Source organism: Theobroma umbraticum, unplaced genomic scaffold (genome assembly GCF_002168275.2).
Source record: "Theobroma umbraticum cultivar Fairchild unplaced genomic scaffold, ASM216827v3 scaffold_204.0, whole genome shotgun sequence".
Taxonomy (NCBI): domain Eukaryota; kingdom Viridiplantae; phylum Streptophyta; class Magnoliopsida; order Malvales; family Malvaceae; genus Theobroma; species Theobroma umbraticum.
Window position 1 is genome coordinate 3,207,661 of NW_018397267.1, and position 18,351 is coordinate 3,226,011.

General features: G+C 37.3%; 5 protein-coding genes across 8 annotated transcripts; 1 reads left to right on the plus strand and 4 right to left on the minus strand.

The window, feature by feature from the left end:
- Nucleotides 1-209: 209 nt before the first annotated feature.
- Nucleotides 210-1,437, minus strand: LOC110424549 (uncharacterized). The gene has a single exon (XM_021439143.1). The coding sequence runs from the start codon at nucleotides 1,280-1,282 to the stop codon at nucleotides 326-328; it is 957 nt and encodes a 318-aa protein (XP_021294818.1). The 5' UTR covers nucleotides 1,283-1,437; the 3' UTR covers nucleotides 210-325.
- A 701-nt stretch (nucleotides 1,438-2,138) lies between these two features.
- LOC110424355 (uncharacterized protein C2F7.02c-like) lies at nucleotides 2,139-3,572 on the minus strand. Its single transcript, XM_089784890.1, has 2 exons — nucleotides 3,490-3,572; nucleotides 2,139-3,171 (listed from the first exon to the last, which is right to left on the minus strand). The coding sequence occupies exons 1-2, from the start codon at nucleotides 3,570-3,572 to the stop codon at nucleotides 2,139-2,141; spliced, it is 1,116 nt and encodes a 371-aa protein (XP_089641016.1).
- An 849-nt stretch (nucleotides 3,573-4,421) lies between these two features.
- On the minus strand, nucleotides 4,422-5,294 carry LOC110424778 (uncharacterized). The gene has a single exon (XM_021439466.2). It carries the CDS (start codon nucleotides 5,292-5,294, stop codon nucleotides 4,422-4,424), a length of 873 nt encoding a protein of 290 aa, XP_021295141.2.
- A 6,497-nt stretch (nucleotides 5,295-11,791) lies between these two features.
- On the plus strand, nucleotides 11,792-14,279 carry NIP1;2 (NOD26-like intrinsic protein 1;2). 4 transcript variants are annotated; one of them, XM_021438270.2, is made up of 7 exons: nucleotides 11,792-11,809; nucleotides 11,899-11,981; nucleotides 12,072-12,211; nucleotides 12,465-12,689; nucleotides 12,992-13,189; nucleotides 13,479-13,540; nucleotides 13,802-14,279. In XM_021438270.2, the coding sequence occupies exons 3-7, from the start codon at nucleotides 12,074-12,076 to the stop codon at nucleotides 14,019-14,021; spliced, it is 843 nt and encodes a 280-aa protein (XP_021293945.1). In that variant the 5' UTR covers nucleotides 11,792-11,809; nucleotides 11,899-11,981; nucleotides 12,072-12,073; the 3' UTR covers nucleotides 14,022-14,279. The 4 variants fall into 4 exon arrangements, with proteins under 4 accessions (XP_021293945.1, XP_021293943.1, XP_021293944.1 ...); XM_021438269.2 differs by lacking the exon at nucleotides 11,792-11,809 and having other exon boundaries at nucleotides 11,827-11,981; XM_021438271.2 differs by lacking the exon at nucleotides 11,792-11,809 and having other exon boundaries at nucleotides 11,829-11,977.
- Nucleotides 14,280-15,358: 1,079 nt separating this feature from the next.
- Nucleotides 15,359-18,278, minus strand: LOC110423862 (Putative adipose-regulatory protein (Seipin)). Its single transcript, XM_021438266.1, has 2 exons — nucleotides 17,112-18,278; nucleotides 15,359-16,217 (listed from the first exon to the last, which is right to left on the minus strand). The coding sequence occupies exons 1-2, from the start codon at nucleotides 18,156-18,158 to the stop codon at nucleotides 15,738-15,740; spliced, it is 1,527 nt and encodes a 508-aa protein (XP_021293941.1). The 5' UTR covers nucleotides 18,159-18,278; the 3' UTR covers nucleotides 15,359-15,737.
- Between the last annotated feature and the right edge of the window lie 73 nt (nucleotides 18,279-18,351).

Below are 18,351 nucleotides of genomic sequence, written 5' to 3' on the forward strand. Positions count from 1 at the left end.
AGATAATTTTCAAATGTTCTTAAAAGGGTCAAAAGACACGTTTAAATTTCAGCAATAGCTTTATCAACTTGAAGGGTCGTAGCCAGAACTTTTTCTTTCAAACTTCATGATTTTTGTGCTGGAAAGTTTGAAACTAGTTATGGATCCTTTAATCCTTTAATTAAACAACTGAAAGATAAATTAAGAGAGAACAATAATTGGAATTTGAACAAAAAAATGCATTATCTTAAATTTTCAATTTCTAATTTGAACAAAATCTATTGTTCAAACACAATTACAACAAATCAGAAGAGAACAAATTGAATCACATTAAACAGAGTGAGCATCATAAGTCCAACTGCACAAAGCCATGATCCTCTGCACCACCAGTGCTGCCTCCACCGCTACCACCACCACTAAAGTACTGCTTGACCGCCACCCTCATATCCTCAAACCGTTCACACCACTCAAAAAATTTCATCAACTTCTCCAGCTCCCTATCCTCACCGTCCTCCACAAACGGCCGTATGGGGACAGCATTGTCAGGCTGCAAAGAGTAAGCATTCGGGTTATCATCAACGATCACTACTTTCCCCAAATCCCTCCCCATTTCAGACAAGTCTTTGACAAACTTCCCTTCCACTTGCTTGCACGAATCCCGATAAAGCCGGTGAGATATTAACCCCTTAGGATCAAGCTTATCCAAAACCTGAGAAGCATATTGCTTGACGCCCGCCGTGAACAGCACCACCTCGTATTTCTTGCTGATTTCTTCTAGGAAAAGATCGATGCCGGGTCGTTTCAACACGTAAAAATTCATAAATTGGCCTTCAATGTTCGGCCTTACTACAAAATCATACATTTTGGGAGGTGTGTCAGGGCTTGAATGCACCAGGGTCTCGTCGAGATCAAGAAAGATAGTTCTTGTCGTCCCCGAAATCAACGGTGGAAGCAAGCAGCGGTCGAATTCAAGAGCACGAGGAACAATGAAATTGCTCTCGAATTCATCAAATTCTTCTTCTTGTTTAAGGAGTTTGAAGCCCTTGTGGCGGCGTTTGGTGGTAGAAGGGGTTGCTATGTGGGCTAACTTTGAGAAAAGCCTCACAAGGCGGCGATGGCACGTCTTGATGGACTTGTTGATGGAGGCAATGACGGAGAACGAGGCATTCTTCTTCGCCGGAGAAGTCTTTCTCCGGTGGTGGTTAAGACGGTGGCGTTTGATGGACCGTGGCGGAGTTCTCTTGATAATCTTGGAAACCATCTCAGGGCTCTGGACTATAATCGGACGATCCAGAACAATCATCAGCGAGAGAAAAACAAAGAAGGAAATGTTTTCATAGATTTATAAACAAGAGGAGGAGGTTTCCTTTGGTTTGGGTAATAACGCGGACGGGAAGGCTCCGTAATATTTTAAATTCTGGTTCGGTCTAACGGTCATGGAGTTAGGTTCGGAGTCGAAGCTGGACAACTTATAGTGAGCGACAGGATGGTTTCTTTTGCTTACGTGGATTTATTTATCTTTTGGGTTAAAATTAAGCGAAAGTGTAAACTGTAGGGTGCCGTTGCCCCTACCGGGTTCACACATGATTAAAATTTTGTTTTTCTTTTTTTTTTAATTAATTTTTAGATTAAATTGTAAATATATACGGATTCAAGTATTTTATGCATATAGTGTCATGGATAGACAAAAAAGTATTTTATGCATAGACAAAAAAAATATATATGTAAGAAAAATTAAGAGATAATAATTTTCTTATGCTATATTTTGTGTAGCTCACCCTCAATTATTAGCAGCAAAGCGAAATGTTGGGTCTCTTTTCCTGTCCCATAGATAAACTTACAGATAAACTTTTACCAAGTGTTTATTTGATGTTTGTAGTGTAAAAATATATTATTTACGTGTATTCAAATAAAGAATAAAATTAAACATTATCAATTAAAAAATAAAATTAAAAACTCTTAAAACTCTTACTCCCGTCACTTTTTTTAAAATTTTTTTTTCTCTATTAATCATTTATCTTTTTATGATTTTCATTTGAAAGATAATATTAAGACGAGAGAAAATGATAAAAAAAAAAAATAAAGCATGAATGAATATGACTAATAGATTTGGCAAAATTTTTTGTTTTTGGCTATACAAAGTTGAATTAAATAGATCTCTAACACTGTCCAGTGCTCATTGTGGCACCCCCAAGGTACTGCTTAACCGCATCTCTCATGTCATCAAAGCTATCACAATACCTCCCGAAGAACCCCATCAGCTTCTCCAATTCCCTGTCTTCAACGTCATCTTCAAATCGCTTTATGGGGACTGCATTTGCAGGTTGCAAATAGTATGACTTTGGGTTATCATCAACGATCACAACTTTTCCAAGGTCTCTCCCCATCTTGGCCAAGTCCTTCACGAATCTTCCTCTCACTTGCTTGCATGAATCCCTATAAAGACGGTGAGATATCAGGCCTTTGGGGTCTAGAATATCAAGCAGCATTGAGGCATATGGCTCGAGCCCTGCTGTGAACACCACCACCTCGTACTTCTTACTTATTGCTTCCAAGAATTCATCGACCCCAGGTCGTTTCAACACGTAGAAGTTCATTCTTTCCCCATCAATATTCGGTTTAATCGTGAAATCATACAGTGGCGGAGGCGGGTCAGGGCTTGAATGCACCAGGGTCTCGTCCAGGTCAAGAACGATGGTTCTCTTTTTATCCGAAGCCAATGGCGGAAGCAGCTTAAGGTTCTCGTTTAAGACGAGAACCAGAGGCATAGCAAAGCTGCTCTCGAATTCAAGTTTAAGTCCAGGGTCATCGCCGGCTTCGAAGAGGGTCTCTTCCTGCTCAAGGAATAATAGGCTTTGGTGATGTCTTCTGCGTGCCAACTTGGAGAAAAACTTGATGAGGCGACGGCGGTATTCGTGAATGGACTTGCTTATTATGGAAGCAATCACGAAGAGCGATTTAATTTTCGTTGTAGATGATCTTCCCTTAGGATGACGGACACGGTGGAGGCAGTGGTGGAGCAGGCGGTGATGGTGGTGGATGATGGTCTTTGGTTGGACCCTTTTGCTCATCTTCAATAACATGTCTTCGTTCTGGGTATCGATGGGTTCAACTGTCGAGATGGAGGGGTTTGGGAGGTTTTGAAGCCTGGTTCGGTGCAACAGTGGTGAATTTATGGGTTGGAAGCCAGAACTGGATTTACATTGAATTTAGTAGTGAGAGTGGGGAATGTTGTTAGTTAGTTTGGTTGGGTTTTGTCTGTTTTTTTGTTTTCTATCTTTCTGTTCGGTTTTATGTTTGCTGCTAGTCATTAACAGCTAAATAATGCATGACAACGAGAATATGCTTTCTAAACCTAACAAAGTTAGTAACTGAACTTATAGATATTGAGAAGTTGCAATCTTTCATCTGTCTCTAATTAATTTTTACTTTATTTAAGAAAATCTCACAATTCCTATAAATTGAACCTGGACAGGCACAAGCTTGCCTAGCACGTAGTGTAAGGATAACCCATAAAACTGGGTGGAGTCACCAAATGCACGGCTTGTGTTGGGTCCTGAAGCTGTTCTAACACGAGGTGCACTAGCACTCATGGCATGACCCTTTAGAGTTGTCGCCGAGAGGTTTGGCAAGGTCTGGCTGATCTTCCACAATCTTTTTACACTTTTTTTTCTCCCTCAAAAATATCTTTCAATTTTCAAAATAATCATTGAAAAATTATGAATTGTTAATAATTTATTCAAGTATTTTGGTTAAAGAATGATTTTTTTTTCTTTATGTCAAATTCAACTCTTTAAATAGAGAGATATCTACACATGTTAATTATCTTTTTTGTTTAAATCTTCCTCTTGTAATTGAGGGGTTCTCCCCACTTTCTTTAATGAAAATTATCTTTCAAAAAAGAATATGATCAGTTTTACGTTTCTATCAATACATAGTTTAAATAATAAGTATGATACTTAATATCTTTTTATTGTTAGTTTAAGATTGAAACTTAATTAAAGATTAAATTATGAAATCAAGCTTAGTTGATGTATATAAATACAATTAAACACGGGAAATCATATAGTGTGGTACTATCGATTCCATTATCATGATTGAAATTTTTGGAGATATTTTTAAATAATTAACATCGGTAATTATAAAATTAAACAAACAAAGTTTAACATGATGCAAATTTAATTTGCCATTGTAATCTCCAATAAAAAATTAAGATAGCCAAAAGAAGTTGATGTAAATGTATCATTTCTCTTTAATTTGCACAAAGAAGCAAAATCAGTCCTTGATGCAATGACTGTAGGAACCTCCTATCACTCTAGAAAGCATTCTTGAAGCAAGTAGCCATATAGTATATAAATTTTGACAAAAAGAAATGGGCTGATGCAGCATCATGGTTAACCGACATGCACCATTGTGGTTTCTAAATATGATCACCTTATTCTTCAGCACCCTCCGAGGTACTGGCTCACGGCATCTCTCATGTCTTCAAAGACATTACATGTCTCAAAAAACACCGCCAACTTCATCAACTCATTGTCCCAAAGCTGATCACCAACAAACGGCTTTATGGGGATCCCGTTCTCGGGTTGCAATGTAAAAGACTTTGGGTTGTCATCGACGATCACAGTCTTCCTCAAGTCTCTCCCCAGCCCTGACAAGTCCTTCACGAATTTCCCTCGCACTTGTTTGCATGAATCCCTGTAGAGCCGGTGCGATATAAGCCCCTTCGGGTCAAGAGTATCCAGCACCTTCGATGCGTACGCTACGTGCCCCGCCGTGAACACAACAAGTTCGTATTTCTTGCTGATCGTCTCCAAGAACTCATCGATATCGGGTCGTTTTAACACGTAGAAGTTTATCGTCACCCCGTCCATATTTCTTGACACTATGAAATCGTACCTTGGTGGAGGCGGGTAGAGGCTTGAATGCAGCAGGGTTTCGTCCAAATCAAGAACAATCGTCCCTTTTTTGTCTGAAACCATTGGAGGAAGCAGGTTGCGGTGTATGACAAGAACTGGGGGTACAATGTTGGAGCTGGTTTCGGATTCAAGTTCGAGTCCAGGGTGACCAAAAACTTTGTTAGCTTCGAGGTCGGTCTTTTCCTCCTGTCTAAGAATCTCGAAGCCCTTGAGGCGGCATGTTGGTGTTACCATGCGCGCTAGCTCGGATAAAAACTTGTTCAGCTGATCGCGGCACTTGACAATGGACTTGTTTATCGATGCAATGATGGAGACCGAACTGATCTTCCCTGGAAAACGCTTTCTTTTATGATAATAATGCTTGCCCTTATTGCATTTTTGTTTATTGGACGGCATCTCTAGGTTCTGAATTGTGATTGGAAATTCGACAAAAACCATTTGTTTGACAGAAGTTTGATCATTGATCAGGGAAAAAACACAAAAAACACAAGAGGGAGAGGAGTTATTTTTAAAATGTTGCTTCGATGTTACAGGTCAGTCGTTAGTGAGTCGAAGCTGGATTCCTAATCTAGGAGTCCAAACTGTTTTACAGAGAAACAGAGATGGTTTTTTCTTTATTTCTTCAATTTTATACCTCTTTAATTTTTTTTTTTTGGCCATCTGCCTTTTCTTTCTTTCCTTTTCTTAGGAGGTTTTCGTTTAAGAGCAGGTACAGGTGTAAAAATTACTTTTACTTTTGTTAATTAATTTGTGTAATTATATTAACAATTTTTATGTTTAAAATTATATAGGTGTAACTGAAAGAAAAATAATAATATACCTAAATATTTGATTCAATAATTGATACATAATTTTTTGATTTAAAAAAATTTAAATCTCAATTACCCCTAATTAAAAAAGAAAAGTAAATTGCAAGAGATTGATAGTTGCATGCTTCGGGCTTTTCGTTAACTTGTGGGCTTCAGTTGGGCCTCTCGGCCCATAAAACAGCAGATATGCTTTAGGCTTACGACGTTGCCATAGTTGCATGGAAATGATCGTCTCCATGCAGTTTTCGATCTCCGGATCCAATCTATGCAGCTATTTATGTTCGATAAAGCTCTACACCTAAAGGCCAAATAGGCCAGACTTAACCACCGGTTGGGTCGGGACAGAACTAGGACATGATTTAACGTTTGGGATCTTGTTTATTAAATAAATTTAATTCAATTAAATGAATCAAGTTGACTCGAACATTATAGGTTCCGATTGGACTTGATCCTGCCTAACCATAAATTTCTCGAAAAGCTAATTTCGTACAAACCAATGCGACAAAAGGATGTATTTAATTTAAATAAATGTATCAAATTGAACTTAAGTGTTAGAGGTGTCGATTGTACTGTCTCCTGCCCAACCACTCGTACGTACTTCTTACATAAGAATGACGTTAGATATGAGATTTTTTTTATATATTTTTAGGAGAATTAATTATAGTTTCAGAATGGTGTACTTTGGACCTTCCCCATGGAAACTAGTTTTAGTGTTGGCCAAATGATGGGGTGATGATGAGGAACATGAATAATTCTATGCGCTTTATTAACTTTAAATCTAGTGTTGTTATAATCAATCAGTTAGTTGAAAGAAAGAGGAATTGAAAAATTATACTATTTTATATTATGCATTTTCTACACCAAAGAGAAGGAAATTAATGTGACAAGGGTCTTTGCCTGCCACTTGTGAAAATATATATATATAAAAAGAAAAGCCTCTAATAAGCCTCCATGAATCATGGCATTTCGTTGGGAATCTTAACTTGACCGACAATTGTAGTCAACAAAGTTATACTAGTATTGATTCGAAGGTCACGACTTGAGCTTCTTCTTTTCTTTTTTGAATAAAAAAAAAAATCAATGACTATGGATACATGCTTGCCATTCAATTGAGTTGGTAAGAAATTTGAACATGGGATAGAGATTCCAATAATCTTTGATTGGTTAGTATTATTACATTTCTTTAAAAGAATTAAATTCTAAGGTTTTGGGTCCCCTTTTCCCTTAAATTTTCATAAACATATATCTAAGAATAATTAGTTGGTTTCTATATGTTTTCACTTCAATTCTACTTATTCTAGTAAACAAAATCGTATGGCTTCAAATTGTATTACTAGAAGCTTACATTTTTGTGGAGAGAGAGAGTTTAACGTTTATGTACATAATCAATCATGTGTTATGGATCTCACAATAATAAGAAATGGATATAAACATTATAAGTAAGAACTTTCATTTACTTAATAATTATATTTTTTGAGTTAGAAAGTTGGTTCATGACAAATGATATTAATTCTTATGAAAGATATCAAAATCGAAGTAGATCCGGATCAAAATAATACCTTTCTCTTATATGGGTAAAAGAGTTCGTACAACGCCTTTCTTGCACAATTAGGTAGGTAGAGTATTATGAATTCATTTGAATAAGAGATGAGATAAGCTTTGAGTTTATAAATAAAATTATGTATATTATAAGTAATATGTAATTACTATAATAACTATGTAAATTTGAAGGGAGCCAATCAATCTTGATGATCTTGTCATTAGGTGACATATTAAGTGGTCTAATTGTATCTAGAAGAAGTGAATGTGAAACCAATGTGAAAACGGAAGATTCGCAGGAATCAAAGCCCAAAAAACAGTGGCACACGATGCTAATGAAGATGGTAAATGTCCATAAATTAAAAAGGCAAAATCAACCAACACTATATTGGGAGTGCTTATGATTACGAATAGGAAGATAAAAAAAAAAGGGGGTAAAATTAAGGTGACTATTTGGCAGTTAGTGGGAGGTTAGAGCTTTGCATGCGCATTGAACAGAGTTTTTGTTGGTAGGTATCTTATTCCATCGATTACCACTTCGGATGCTCAGCAGTGGATTCAATGGAAAATTTCTGTAGTTGTTGATGAGAGCATGCATAAAGTCTTTACTCTTTTGACAAATTTGCGGTTAATGTTCCCTTCTTCAAGTGGAAATTGATGCAAAAAAGGGGGTTTAATGAAGTTGACTTTGCAGGCAAATGCAGTGGCATGCATTAATGGCTGCCAAATATCTGGTTATTTCATTAAAAATTGGCATGAATTAGTCCTACCGTAACACTCTCTTTTGGGGGTTTCTCTGGTCCACTTGTATGGTTTTTTTTTTATTCTTTAGTAATGTAGGGAGAAAGAGAAATTCCTTTCACACATATATTAACAAGTTAATGGGAATGCAATTTATTTATTTTTACGTATAAAGCATTGATAAGCTCTAATTGGATCTCAAAAAGAGAAACACAAAGGGAACACTTTGACAACATTTACATTTTCTTGTTTGGAGATGCCTAGTTGGGTCAAAACAAGAATCTTTCTTATGGTCTTGTAAGTCATAATTCAGTGATATGTCAAGGAGATTAAGCCTCTCAAAACCAAGGCACCAGCAGATCAAGTTGAGTTAATGCAGCAACAGACCAAATTCCAGAGCCTTCAAGTCTCTGAAACTCAAATCGAGAGATCAAACAATGATCTTTCAATGATCAAGTCAGAAAAATGAAGCAGTGCAGATCACAAGATAATCTTTTTATTGTATTATTTAAACTCAAATCGTTAGTTCCAATAAACTTAAGTACGGATCTCAAACAGCAATTATTAATCCTGATGAATGATGAGGCAATAAGATGCCATGATCACGCAATCCATGACAGAATATGAGATCACTTTGCTGGGTCATATTTCGTGCTGTCTCTTCATCCATAGACATATTAATATAGACTTTTTTGTACTTAAATAGATAAGTCAAACTCAAGAACTCATTATTTTCCAGTTTTTGCTTGTATTTTAATCATAAATTCATACCCCACAACCTTCCATGGGTTTGTCTGAAGGCCTGCCATAGCAGACCTTCAGAAGTGCTACAGCCAAAAGAACGAAGGATAATTCTTTAAGCAACAGCATTTCCATTTCGTTTCTAATTCTTGAGAATGACTTGGTGAAAATAGTGATTTTGAGTTGTCTATCGGCCAGATTGCCACTTGTCAGTGGCCTGGCTAGCAAGTAGCAATCACCAGTGCTTTCATCTCCAAATTACGTACTGCCTCATCATTGCGATGGGACTAATCCAGAAATTATGAATTTTGTTCATCAAAATTAGATATGTTAATCTGATAGAAGTACCCAAATCTATTTTAAGGCAAATGAGGGTAGAGTTGGCTCATTACTTGGCTGTAAACGCGGAGAAGCAACGAATAAAAAAATCAACTAACAAATCGCAAAATATAGGACCCCAAGGAGTTGGCTTAGCAGATACAGGGTTTGAAAAGTTATCGTGTATTGAGGGAAGCACGTCCGAAATTCCCCGTTGACTAAACTTCTTGTCCCTTATTGTCTTGATGTGCAAGATATGATAGCTGGTCCGTGATCACCAACCAAGGAAGGAGATAATTGCTAAGTTCACACATTATTTAACAAAGAATTTCAACCAGAAATTCCAAGGGGGTGAACGACTGAAATCCTTGTTCATCTTCCACAAAGCAGAAAATGTTTGTGATTAATCAAATTGTCTTGAGTCCCGCACCAAATCCCCTGATACTTGGGGGGCTGATTTTGGTGTCTTCTCTACATTATTGTAATTAATCAACATGTTTTCAACATAATTTACTTAATCTTAGGCTTCAATCCTACCTGTAAACTTTATACAAGGAAATGCGAAGGATATAGCCAGATGGGTTCCACTAAAATATGTGCTTAATTTCCGGTTTGTTTCTGTAATTTAGCTGATGTAGTCAAGGGTCTGTTATCAGTAGTTGAAAACCTATGCTATATGAGTCGATACAATGTTGTCAAGGTTAGGTGATAGTTGACACCTGATAGACTTGAGACACGAAGTCTTTTGTGGCAGAGTGAAACTGTTGCTACAACAGCTGTGCATCTGACTTCAAATTTAGCTCAAAACATAAACAGAAGCATTCATTCTCGAGAGGAAACGGATGCCGTATGGCAGGATGGGTTAAGCATACTCGACAAAAGAGTCTGTCGAAACCAGCAATTGCATTGCATTTTTACAAGCATAAGTTACACGCTACAAAGAGCCGCAATGCTTCGAGATTGAGACACTATCTTTTCTTTCTGACAACTACTCCTATTTGTCAGGAAATGTACACAGATTCACCTAAGAACTTCAATTTTTATCCTTGGCATTGCTCTACTGAGCAAGAGATTCTGGATGATATGTATATATATGTCAAATTTGAGGAACTTATGGGACTAGAAATTATCTACAATTTCGTCCTTATTCTAAGCTTCCTTGGTTTTTTGGTACCAGTCCTGGCATTTTTTACAACGAAGTTGATTCTCTTTTGTACTTCATTGCATAATCAATGAGTTTACACCATAGACAATCACGTACATCAAACGACATATATGTGTTTGTTCCACATTAAATGTACACTGATAACGTTTGCTGATTCTATTTAGTTCAAATTAAAAGGGTTGTTTTGCCTAATAAATTTATAATCTTTTTGAGTCGAAACTCAGCTTTTGTTTATGACAAGAAATAGACCAAGTTAATTGAACGGTTGATAAGACTTCCCCACTTTTGTGTGCAAAGAAAAGCTGATTATCATGTGGATTTGGGTGTATTAGCTGCTTAACTTTATATTATAATTCAGAATTATCTCTCTTAGTTTTCCTCCAATTGATTTAACCTTTCATAATTGTCCCTTCTTGACATTTTTAGTACTTTTTGGTACAAACAGTAGCTTTCTACTCGTTCTTAGGCGTATAATAAATGAATGATTCAATGCGCAAGGGAAAAAATCTTCTCCAATGAGAAATTATTGCATAGCTCCAGGCTGGAAATTTTCGTTTCTTTCCTTTTCCTTTTCAACATTGAGGTCGGTCATTGGAGAGTCCATGCCTTTGGAAATGAACAACCCTACCAATTCCCCAGACAAGGAGGGATGGATGGTGGTCCGACTGAGAACTGTCACCAATTGCTTAATGGCTTGAATAAATAAAACCCAAATTCTACCTAATTTTTGTTTTCAAATACAAACGAAAAGAAAACATTTTAATAGAAACCTAGCACCCTCCAGCAATATGTTAAAACTGTAAGTCTTTTGGATTCCTAGCAGCAAAACAAGTTTTCCTCTTGTAATGGTATCCATTATTAAATGCGCGTCTAGCCACAGATAAACACCAATTTATTATTCTCTAAGACTTAAATGGCACGGCATCTTTACATGGAAATTTACCAAAATTTGGTTCAAAGAATTATAAGCTTGCCCTGTGAACCTACACAGCGAATTCTTTAGGAAAGTCTGATAAAATTGGTAAGTCCATCTCAAATTTTAGTCAGTACAAACAGATTACTGTCTGTGCAATCTTGTGGCCACAATAAGAAAAAAAACCAAAAACAGAAACCCTTTTGAAGTTAGAAAAAATAGAATGACCATAAAGTACAAATTCATTTGTCAGTACTAATCAAAACCCGGAATTAATCACCACAGCTGTCTCTACAGAAAATGATCAATATTCCTAGTTTGTCACTATTAGTTGTAGATAGTGGAGTTTCCAAGTAATGATATTATCTTAATCAAATTGAAGAAAGGATTTGGGAGTAAACTTCAAAATATAGTGCTGTGTTTTCGGCTATGATGTGTGCCCATATTAATGGGGCTTAACCAAAGGAGATTGCATACTTGCAACGAGAGGACCTATTAAAGGCATTCATTCATGTCTTTCTGTATTACCGCTGGGTGGTTGAAGCGGTCTTCAATGCTTCTTCACTGTACACAAGGCCCTATTCAGTCACATTTTTCAACCATATCTCCAATGAAAAATATAAATATAAGACTATAATAATAGTAAAAGGAAAAGAAAAAAACATAAAGGCAAAGAAAGAAAGAGGTGCATGGTCAATCCCTCGTTTTTTTAAGTTGACAAAATCCAATTTCTCTCTCTCTCTCTCACCCTTCTTGGTTTTTTGGATCATCTAGGCTGCCCTTTAAATTGGATTGCTTTCGTGGGGTTTTGCACACTCTTCTTCCTGGTTGTTGAGGAACAAAAGCTAGCAGAGCAAGCAATCCTTCTGTCCTTTGTCTCCTCTGTTTTGCTCTCTCCGTTTCTTTTCTCTGTTTTACTAATTTTCTTTTCCTATAAATATCGGCAGTCATGGCTGAGATCTCCGGGAATAATGGAAATAATGGAGTAGTCCTGAATGTGAATGGTGAGGCCAATCATAATCCTCCTCCATCAGCCTCCAAAAGCAAAAGCTCTGACATCGGTTTCTCTGTACCTTTCATGCAAAAGGTCACTCTATATATGCTTCTTTCTTGTCTTTTTCTTCTTTTCCTTTTAATATTATATTCCAATTAATTTGTACAAATCTCGTCTTCAAAAACTCAATTTTTTTTTTTTGCTTTGATCATGATCAGTTGCCATGCTTCGCATATGACCCCAGCAATCTTCATCCCATATAATTCGAATTCCAAGTTGTTACTGTTATGTAGTAAATAGTTATGTCTCAAAAGAATGAATGGCGGTTTGTTTTTCAAATTTGCAGTTGATGGCTGAGGTGTTGGGCACATATTTCCTGATATTTGCTGGTTGTGCATCCGTGGTGGTGAATGTAAACAATGAGAAAGTGGTTTCACTTCCAGGGATTTCCATGGTGTGGGGATTGGCTGTGATGGTCTTGGTTTACTCTGTGGGTCACATATCCGGTGCCCATTTCAATCCTGCAGTCACCATTGCTTTTGCTTCCTGCAAAAGATTTCCTCTGAAACAAGTAAGTAGTGTCAGCATGGTCAATCCATCCTTTTTAAGAAAAGGCAAATAGTTGCCATTCCTTCTTATTGTAAAAAATTGGTCAACAACAAATACCAACTTTAAGCCAAATTTGGTCATCCTGAAAGAACTTGAGATTTGAGAATAAATTTTCCTGTTGAGAAAGTAGAATTAAACCTTTCTTCAAAAGGCTAAATAAGCATTGCCTGACTGCAATTTGGGTCGAAGGCCATGTTCCCCATGAGATAATAGCTAAAGCTGCACAAGTTTGCAGTGGTTAATTTAATTTGCTTCATAATTTAGGTGCCTGCTTATATATCAGCCCAAGTTCTCGGATCAACTCTGGCTGCTGGAACCCTTCGTCTGCTGTTCAACGGAACACACGATGTCTTTTTTGGAACGTCGCCACAAGGGTCTGACTTGCAGGCTTTCGTGATCGAGTTCATCATCACTTTCTACCTCATGTTCATCATATCTGGTGTTGCCACTGATAACAGAGCTGTAAGTTCTACCTCTTCAGAGCCCTTTATGGTTTCTTCCCTCGAAAGAAAAATAATGGAGGTATATGTTAATAGGTTTGGTGAATTAAGTAGCCAACCTCATTTGCCTACAAAACTTATCAATATTTATTTCACCATTGATTAATTTGCCTAATATATATTCCATAGTATTTTAATTATAAGGTTAATGACAGTGACTTGGTCTTTTCATCTTATCTGTACTGACAATGATATTCAAATATAAAATGTTTTAAAGCATCAGCAATAATGTTTCCATTTTGTTGATGTAGATTGGAGAACTTGCTGGACTTGCCGTTGGCGCCACCGTGCTGCTCAATGTGATGTTTGCCGGGTATTATATTTTTGCCTACCTTTTAAATCTCTAAGTATTGAAATCATATGTGTCGTGTCCTTCAGAAAACTAAACAGTTAAATGCTAATGAAAATTTGAATATGTCCAACATTTCTGCAACAATGAACATAGGTACAAATGTTTGAAGAACAACCTAGGGGTCAAACTAAGCATGCTTTGTCTTTGCTGTCGTCTTTTTGCAGTACATCTTTGTAATTTTGAAATTGATGTATGCTGATGATTTAAGATGCTATTGGACAGGCCATTAACAGGAGCATCGATGAACCCAGCAAGGAGCTTGGGACCTGCAATTGTGTCCAATCGTTACAAAGGTATATGGATATACCTTACTTCCCCAACCCTTGGGGCAGTGTCAGGTGCTTGGATTTATAACATGGTGAGGTACACAGACAAGCCGTTGCGGGAGATCACCAAGAGTGCCTCTTTCCTCAAGAGTAGTGCTTCGCGTAATTGCAGTTAACTTACTAAGTGTAGAAATCTAGGAGGCCTCCTTTTGCAGAGGACTACAGAATGTATTATAAAAGTGGATTATTAACCTTACTACAGAAAAAAAAAAAAAAAACCAAAGATGGCTAGTGAATAAGCATGTACTGGTCATAAAGTAAAAGAGTGTTCGGCTCATTACTGTGGTATTTTTGTAACCGATCATTCGTAATCCCTCCTATCCCAAGTTTTAATAGCAGATGATTCAAATGCCCAGTACCATGAATTACTTGAATTAATTTTGAAATTCCTCTAAAATGGCTTTGCTTGCGGGCTACTTGGAGCAGATTTGTCTTTTATCTTCTTATCCAAACCGTCGTACTTGTCCTTTACATCAGCTACACCATGTGAACCAGAAAAGTAAAATGGTCTATACCTTCTTCATCATGTGAAGAAAGAAACCCGAAGGCCTTTCATCATGAGGAAGACAAAATGGAAACGAAAATTTGGAAATGGATAAGATCAATAAAAGCACGTTATCCTCTCCTAAAAATTAGTTGAGATCACATGCTTCATGTTTCTTATATATGCATTGATAGAATGCGCCGCCTTGAAAAGCTTGTTCAAATTGGGGAGGCTTTCTGTTCAACAAGCACACGAGTCATGCATGGCCTGAGGTTTCTGCAATTTGAGGTGTAATCGTTGATTTACTAGAATAACTGTTCACATGCACCGACATAGAAACAGTCCATGTTGGATGCTGCATCTGATAATGATACGCTGACACGTGAGCCAGTTTGAGTCCTTTTGATCTTCATAAGCACGTACAGAAACTTGGCACATAAGGAGGAGAGTTCCCTGTAGCCATCGGCCAAGCATAGAGACCTCACGTGTTGATGGAACTATCTGCATGATAAACTTTCTCAGACCTTTACAAAACTAGCTACCACAGTGTTGATATGGATCATTCTAAAAAGGCCATGTTGCATATCCCAGTGGAATTGAGAAAACATCCTCATATATAGTCTTAACTTTCTCGCAAAATCTCTCAAAGTGATCTAATGCATCACGAATCACATACCATACTTGATGCTTATCAAACCTATTGCTCTGGTCGATGCAGCAAAGTATTTACCACGAATGGTAAAAATAAAACAAAGAACTAAAAACGGCTGCTCTTTTACATGAGCAAACATGCATGAAGCAGTGAAATATATGCAACTCTTTCTGCTGTTCTATGTTGTCTACTTTCCCACCAACTTATGCATCAATTTGCATGTCAGCTAAAGAAGTAAAAGGCTTGTTTTTCCCCCCTTAATAGCTGAAAATTTTTGTTCAACCAAGAATTAAGCAGGAAGGTGTTGCTACCACATGTAAATTAAAACAAATTTTATTTCCAACATGGAAAATCACTTGTCGACAACAAATTACCAACAAGCAGTACAACTGCATTGGGGCTATATAGGCTGCCATAAAGATATAATTGGTTGCGTTAGAGAACAGATAGCACAAGCAATGCAAAATCTTCACTTGCATTATTTCCTTCATCTCTGCAACAACTAATCAGCCAATATGTCAGTTACTCATCAACTATAACTAGTAGGTGTAGTTTCATGTACATCAGGGTTGAAAAAATTAAAAAATTGGATGAACAATACAGTCAAGGTTCCCTAGCAAATTTAAGTGATTTTGTAAGCAAACAGAAGGAAAATCTTTAATGGCATTATTATCATCAATCTGCAATCCCTCAAATCTATGCTGGCCAACTATTCTGTGTAGACCTGCTGCTAGCAGAACCAGCTCTTGTCCTTGTTTTTGGAATGAGTATAGGTCTACAACAAACTAAAGTAAACAGTAACTCCATCATAAATGATGTCATACTGACCCATATAAATATAGTTCTTTTCCAATACCATATAATTCTTTTGATAAAAGGAAGTTCTGATTCAAGGATGAGGGATGCGTCATATAGTTCAGGAATACCAGCACCCGGCCTGTACTCTGCTCGTTGTTCAAGTACAACTCTTAAGCAAGCAGTAGGCACAATACCTTCATTCAAACCTCTGATCTTCAGATTTAGAGTCTGTGCTTCTGAAACATAGCCAGTGACTAGAGGAGCAACCTTGAAGAATGTCAGCAGAAGGCGGATAGGCTCACTTTTGAATTTCAACATGCATGGATGGCTTGAACTAGCAAGAGTTTCACCATTGATGGACAGGAAATCTACCCTGACCTTCATAAAAAAAAGAAAGTTGCACTAGCATTCATCAAATACAGGTTTGGCTATTAATAGTTAAGAGTCGAATTACAGATAAAGAAAAATGACAATCACTACAGTTACTCAGGGAGAAACACACTATAAATATGGCCATCTTTCCTTGTTACCAAGCTGTCAAGCCCTGTTTCTAGACCATGCTTTAACCAACAAATCATCAGCCTGAATCACTCTATGATGTTATTTAGTGCATATGCGATAGACACGTTCAAGGTAACAGAAACATCAAAATTTAGCTGAGCTTTACCTCAAAAATTTTAGTGTTTGAGAGAAGAAGCAAGTGGTCTAAGTTCACACTTCCTATAGTAAAATGATTAATTCACCAGAACATCATTCAACTTATTTTCGGAACTCTCTCATGGTAATAGGCTGCTATTAACCTATGGGACATGATGGTATTCTCTCATGGTAACTAGCTACTACTAACCTATGGGCATGCTAATATAAGAAATATCGTCTGCACAAAGCAATTTCCCCTGAATCAAGAGGTTAGCAATGCTAATGTCTCATACTCTAATGTAACTGCACTGGCAATAAATTTTACCTGGCTCAAGAGGCTAGTAACCTATGGGAATAAGAATCATTTCCTTGAGAGTTAAGCTTGACGGACACTTCAAACCCAACAACAAGATAATTACCAACTTCTTACGTCAAATTAGTTTATCTAATAAGTTATACTAGGAGTATAATAAAATGTAAAGAATGTTAGCATAAAACTTAACCAACCTAAAACTACAAACACAACCATAAACCCCAAATTGACTTCTAGATAAGAAACAAAACACACATGAAACTAAGTACGATAACTTGAAAATAATGGCAATTTCTGCATTCCATAAATCAAACAAATACCTGGAACATCCCGAGATTTCTGTTGTACTCTGACTCTGGCAATGTCAAACAAACAGTAACCTGCAGTTTGTGATCAGGCGGTATGACTCGGGATCCCACATTCTTCCCAAAATCTATCTTCTCCATACATTTCACACCACAACCAGCACTAGCGCAGGATACAATCGGAACAAATGCAACTGGACTACTCTTAGTATAATCAAAGTTCAACATTTCCTTTATCTCCATTGGTTCCTCTACCAAATACCTCATGAAAAAGCCACTAATCACAAGTGAAGTAAACAATAACCCACATAAAACACAGCCTACATATGTAGCCCACAGCATTCCCCACCCGAATCGAAGCAAGAGGTTCCATATAGATTTATGATCCTTTAACCACTCATACATCAAAGGACTAAAATAGCCACAAGTTGAATTCCATAAATTTAACAACTTTGTGATTATATGAGCTCTACCATGCCTCAAAGCTTGAAAGGGATCGATAATAAACATGTAGCAGCAACTTAACAGCGATAGAGGTAATGTAATGAAGCTAATTAGCAAATTTAACTGAAACCCGATTGCCTTTATCACTAAACCAGCTATCAACACTAGCAAACCCGAGGAAGGAGATAGCGACTCACTGAGTTCGGTGCCAGACTCGGCCGAGTAACGGACTTGGTCAACCAACTCATCATTTTTCGCGGTGGTAACCGTGGATTCGACGTCACTTTTCTCTTCTATGACGAGGGCCGAGATGAGTCCATCCCGAGCTGATTCAGTGATCTCGAAATTGTTGTCATTTGCCTTCAAATCGCGGTAAAGTTTGTACCTTGGCTCTCTAGAACTGGTTTTCAAGCGGCCTCCGACGGTGGAGGCTTCTAGAAGGGAATCTCCAGGTTCCTCGGAGGAGATTCCTCTGCGAGAGAAGGTTCGGCGACGGAGGGTAGAGGATAAGTCTGACGTGGAAGGATCTGATTGGTCGAAGGTAAGGCAATCGTAAAACGGGAAGTCGTCGAGTGCATCAAAGAACTGGTCCTCTTCGTCGGCGTTTTGGGATTCCATTGGAAAATTGGCGACGATTGGCAGCTTGTTTTCCTTTTTCACATTTTTTCTTTTTCCATTCGTTTTTCTCAAATTATTAAAAATTAAGTGGTAATTGTTTTTTTTTAATTAATCTAAAAGTTAATTTCGTATTACATGAATGGAATATTTTAATTACAGAAAAAAGTTTTTTTCGATAACACCATATCTGTTG

Excerpts from the sequence above, each read along its gene's own strand:
- LOC110423862 (XM_021438266.1), bottom strand. The coding sequence starts at position 18,158 with ATGGAATCCCAAAACGCCGACGAAGAGGACCAGTTCTTTGATGCACTC. Across the intron at positions 16,218-17,111 it reads GAAATCTCGGGATGTTCCAG|GTCAGGGTAGATTTCCTGTC; the intron begins GTATTTGTTTGA and ends TTTTTTATGAAG.
- LOC110424778 (XM_021439466.2), bottom strand. The coding sequence starts at position 5,294 with ATGCCGTCCAATAAACAAAAATGCAATAAGGGCAAGCATTATTATCAT.
- LOC110424549 (XM_021439143.1), bottom strand. The coding sequence starts at position 1,282 with ATGATTGTTCTGGATCGTCCGATTATAGTCCAGAGCCCTGAGATGGTT.
- LOC110424355 (XM_089784890.1), bottom strand. The coding sequence starts at position 3,572 with ATGAGTGCTAGTGCACCTCGTGTTAGAACAGCTTCAGGACCCAACACA. Across the intron at positions 3,172-3,489 it reads GACTCCACCCAGTTTTATGG|TTCTGGCTTCCAACCCATAA; the intron begins GTTATCCTTACA and ends ATGTAAATCCAG.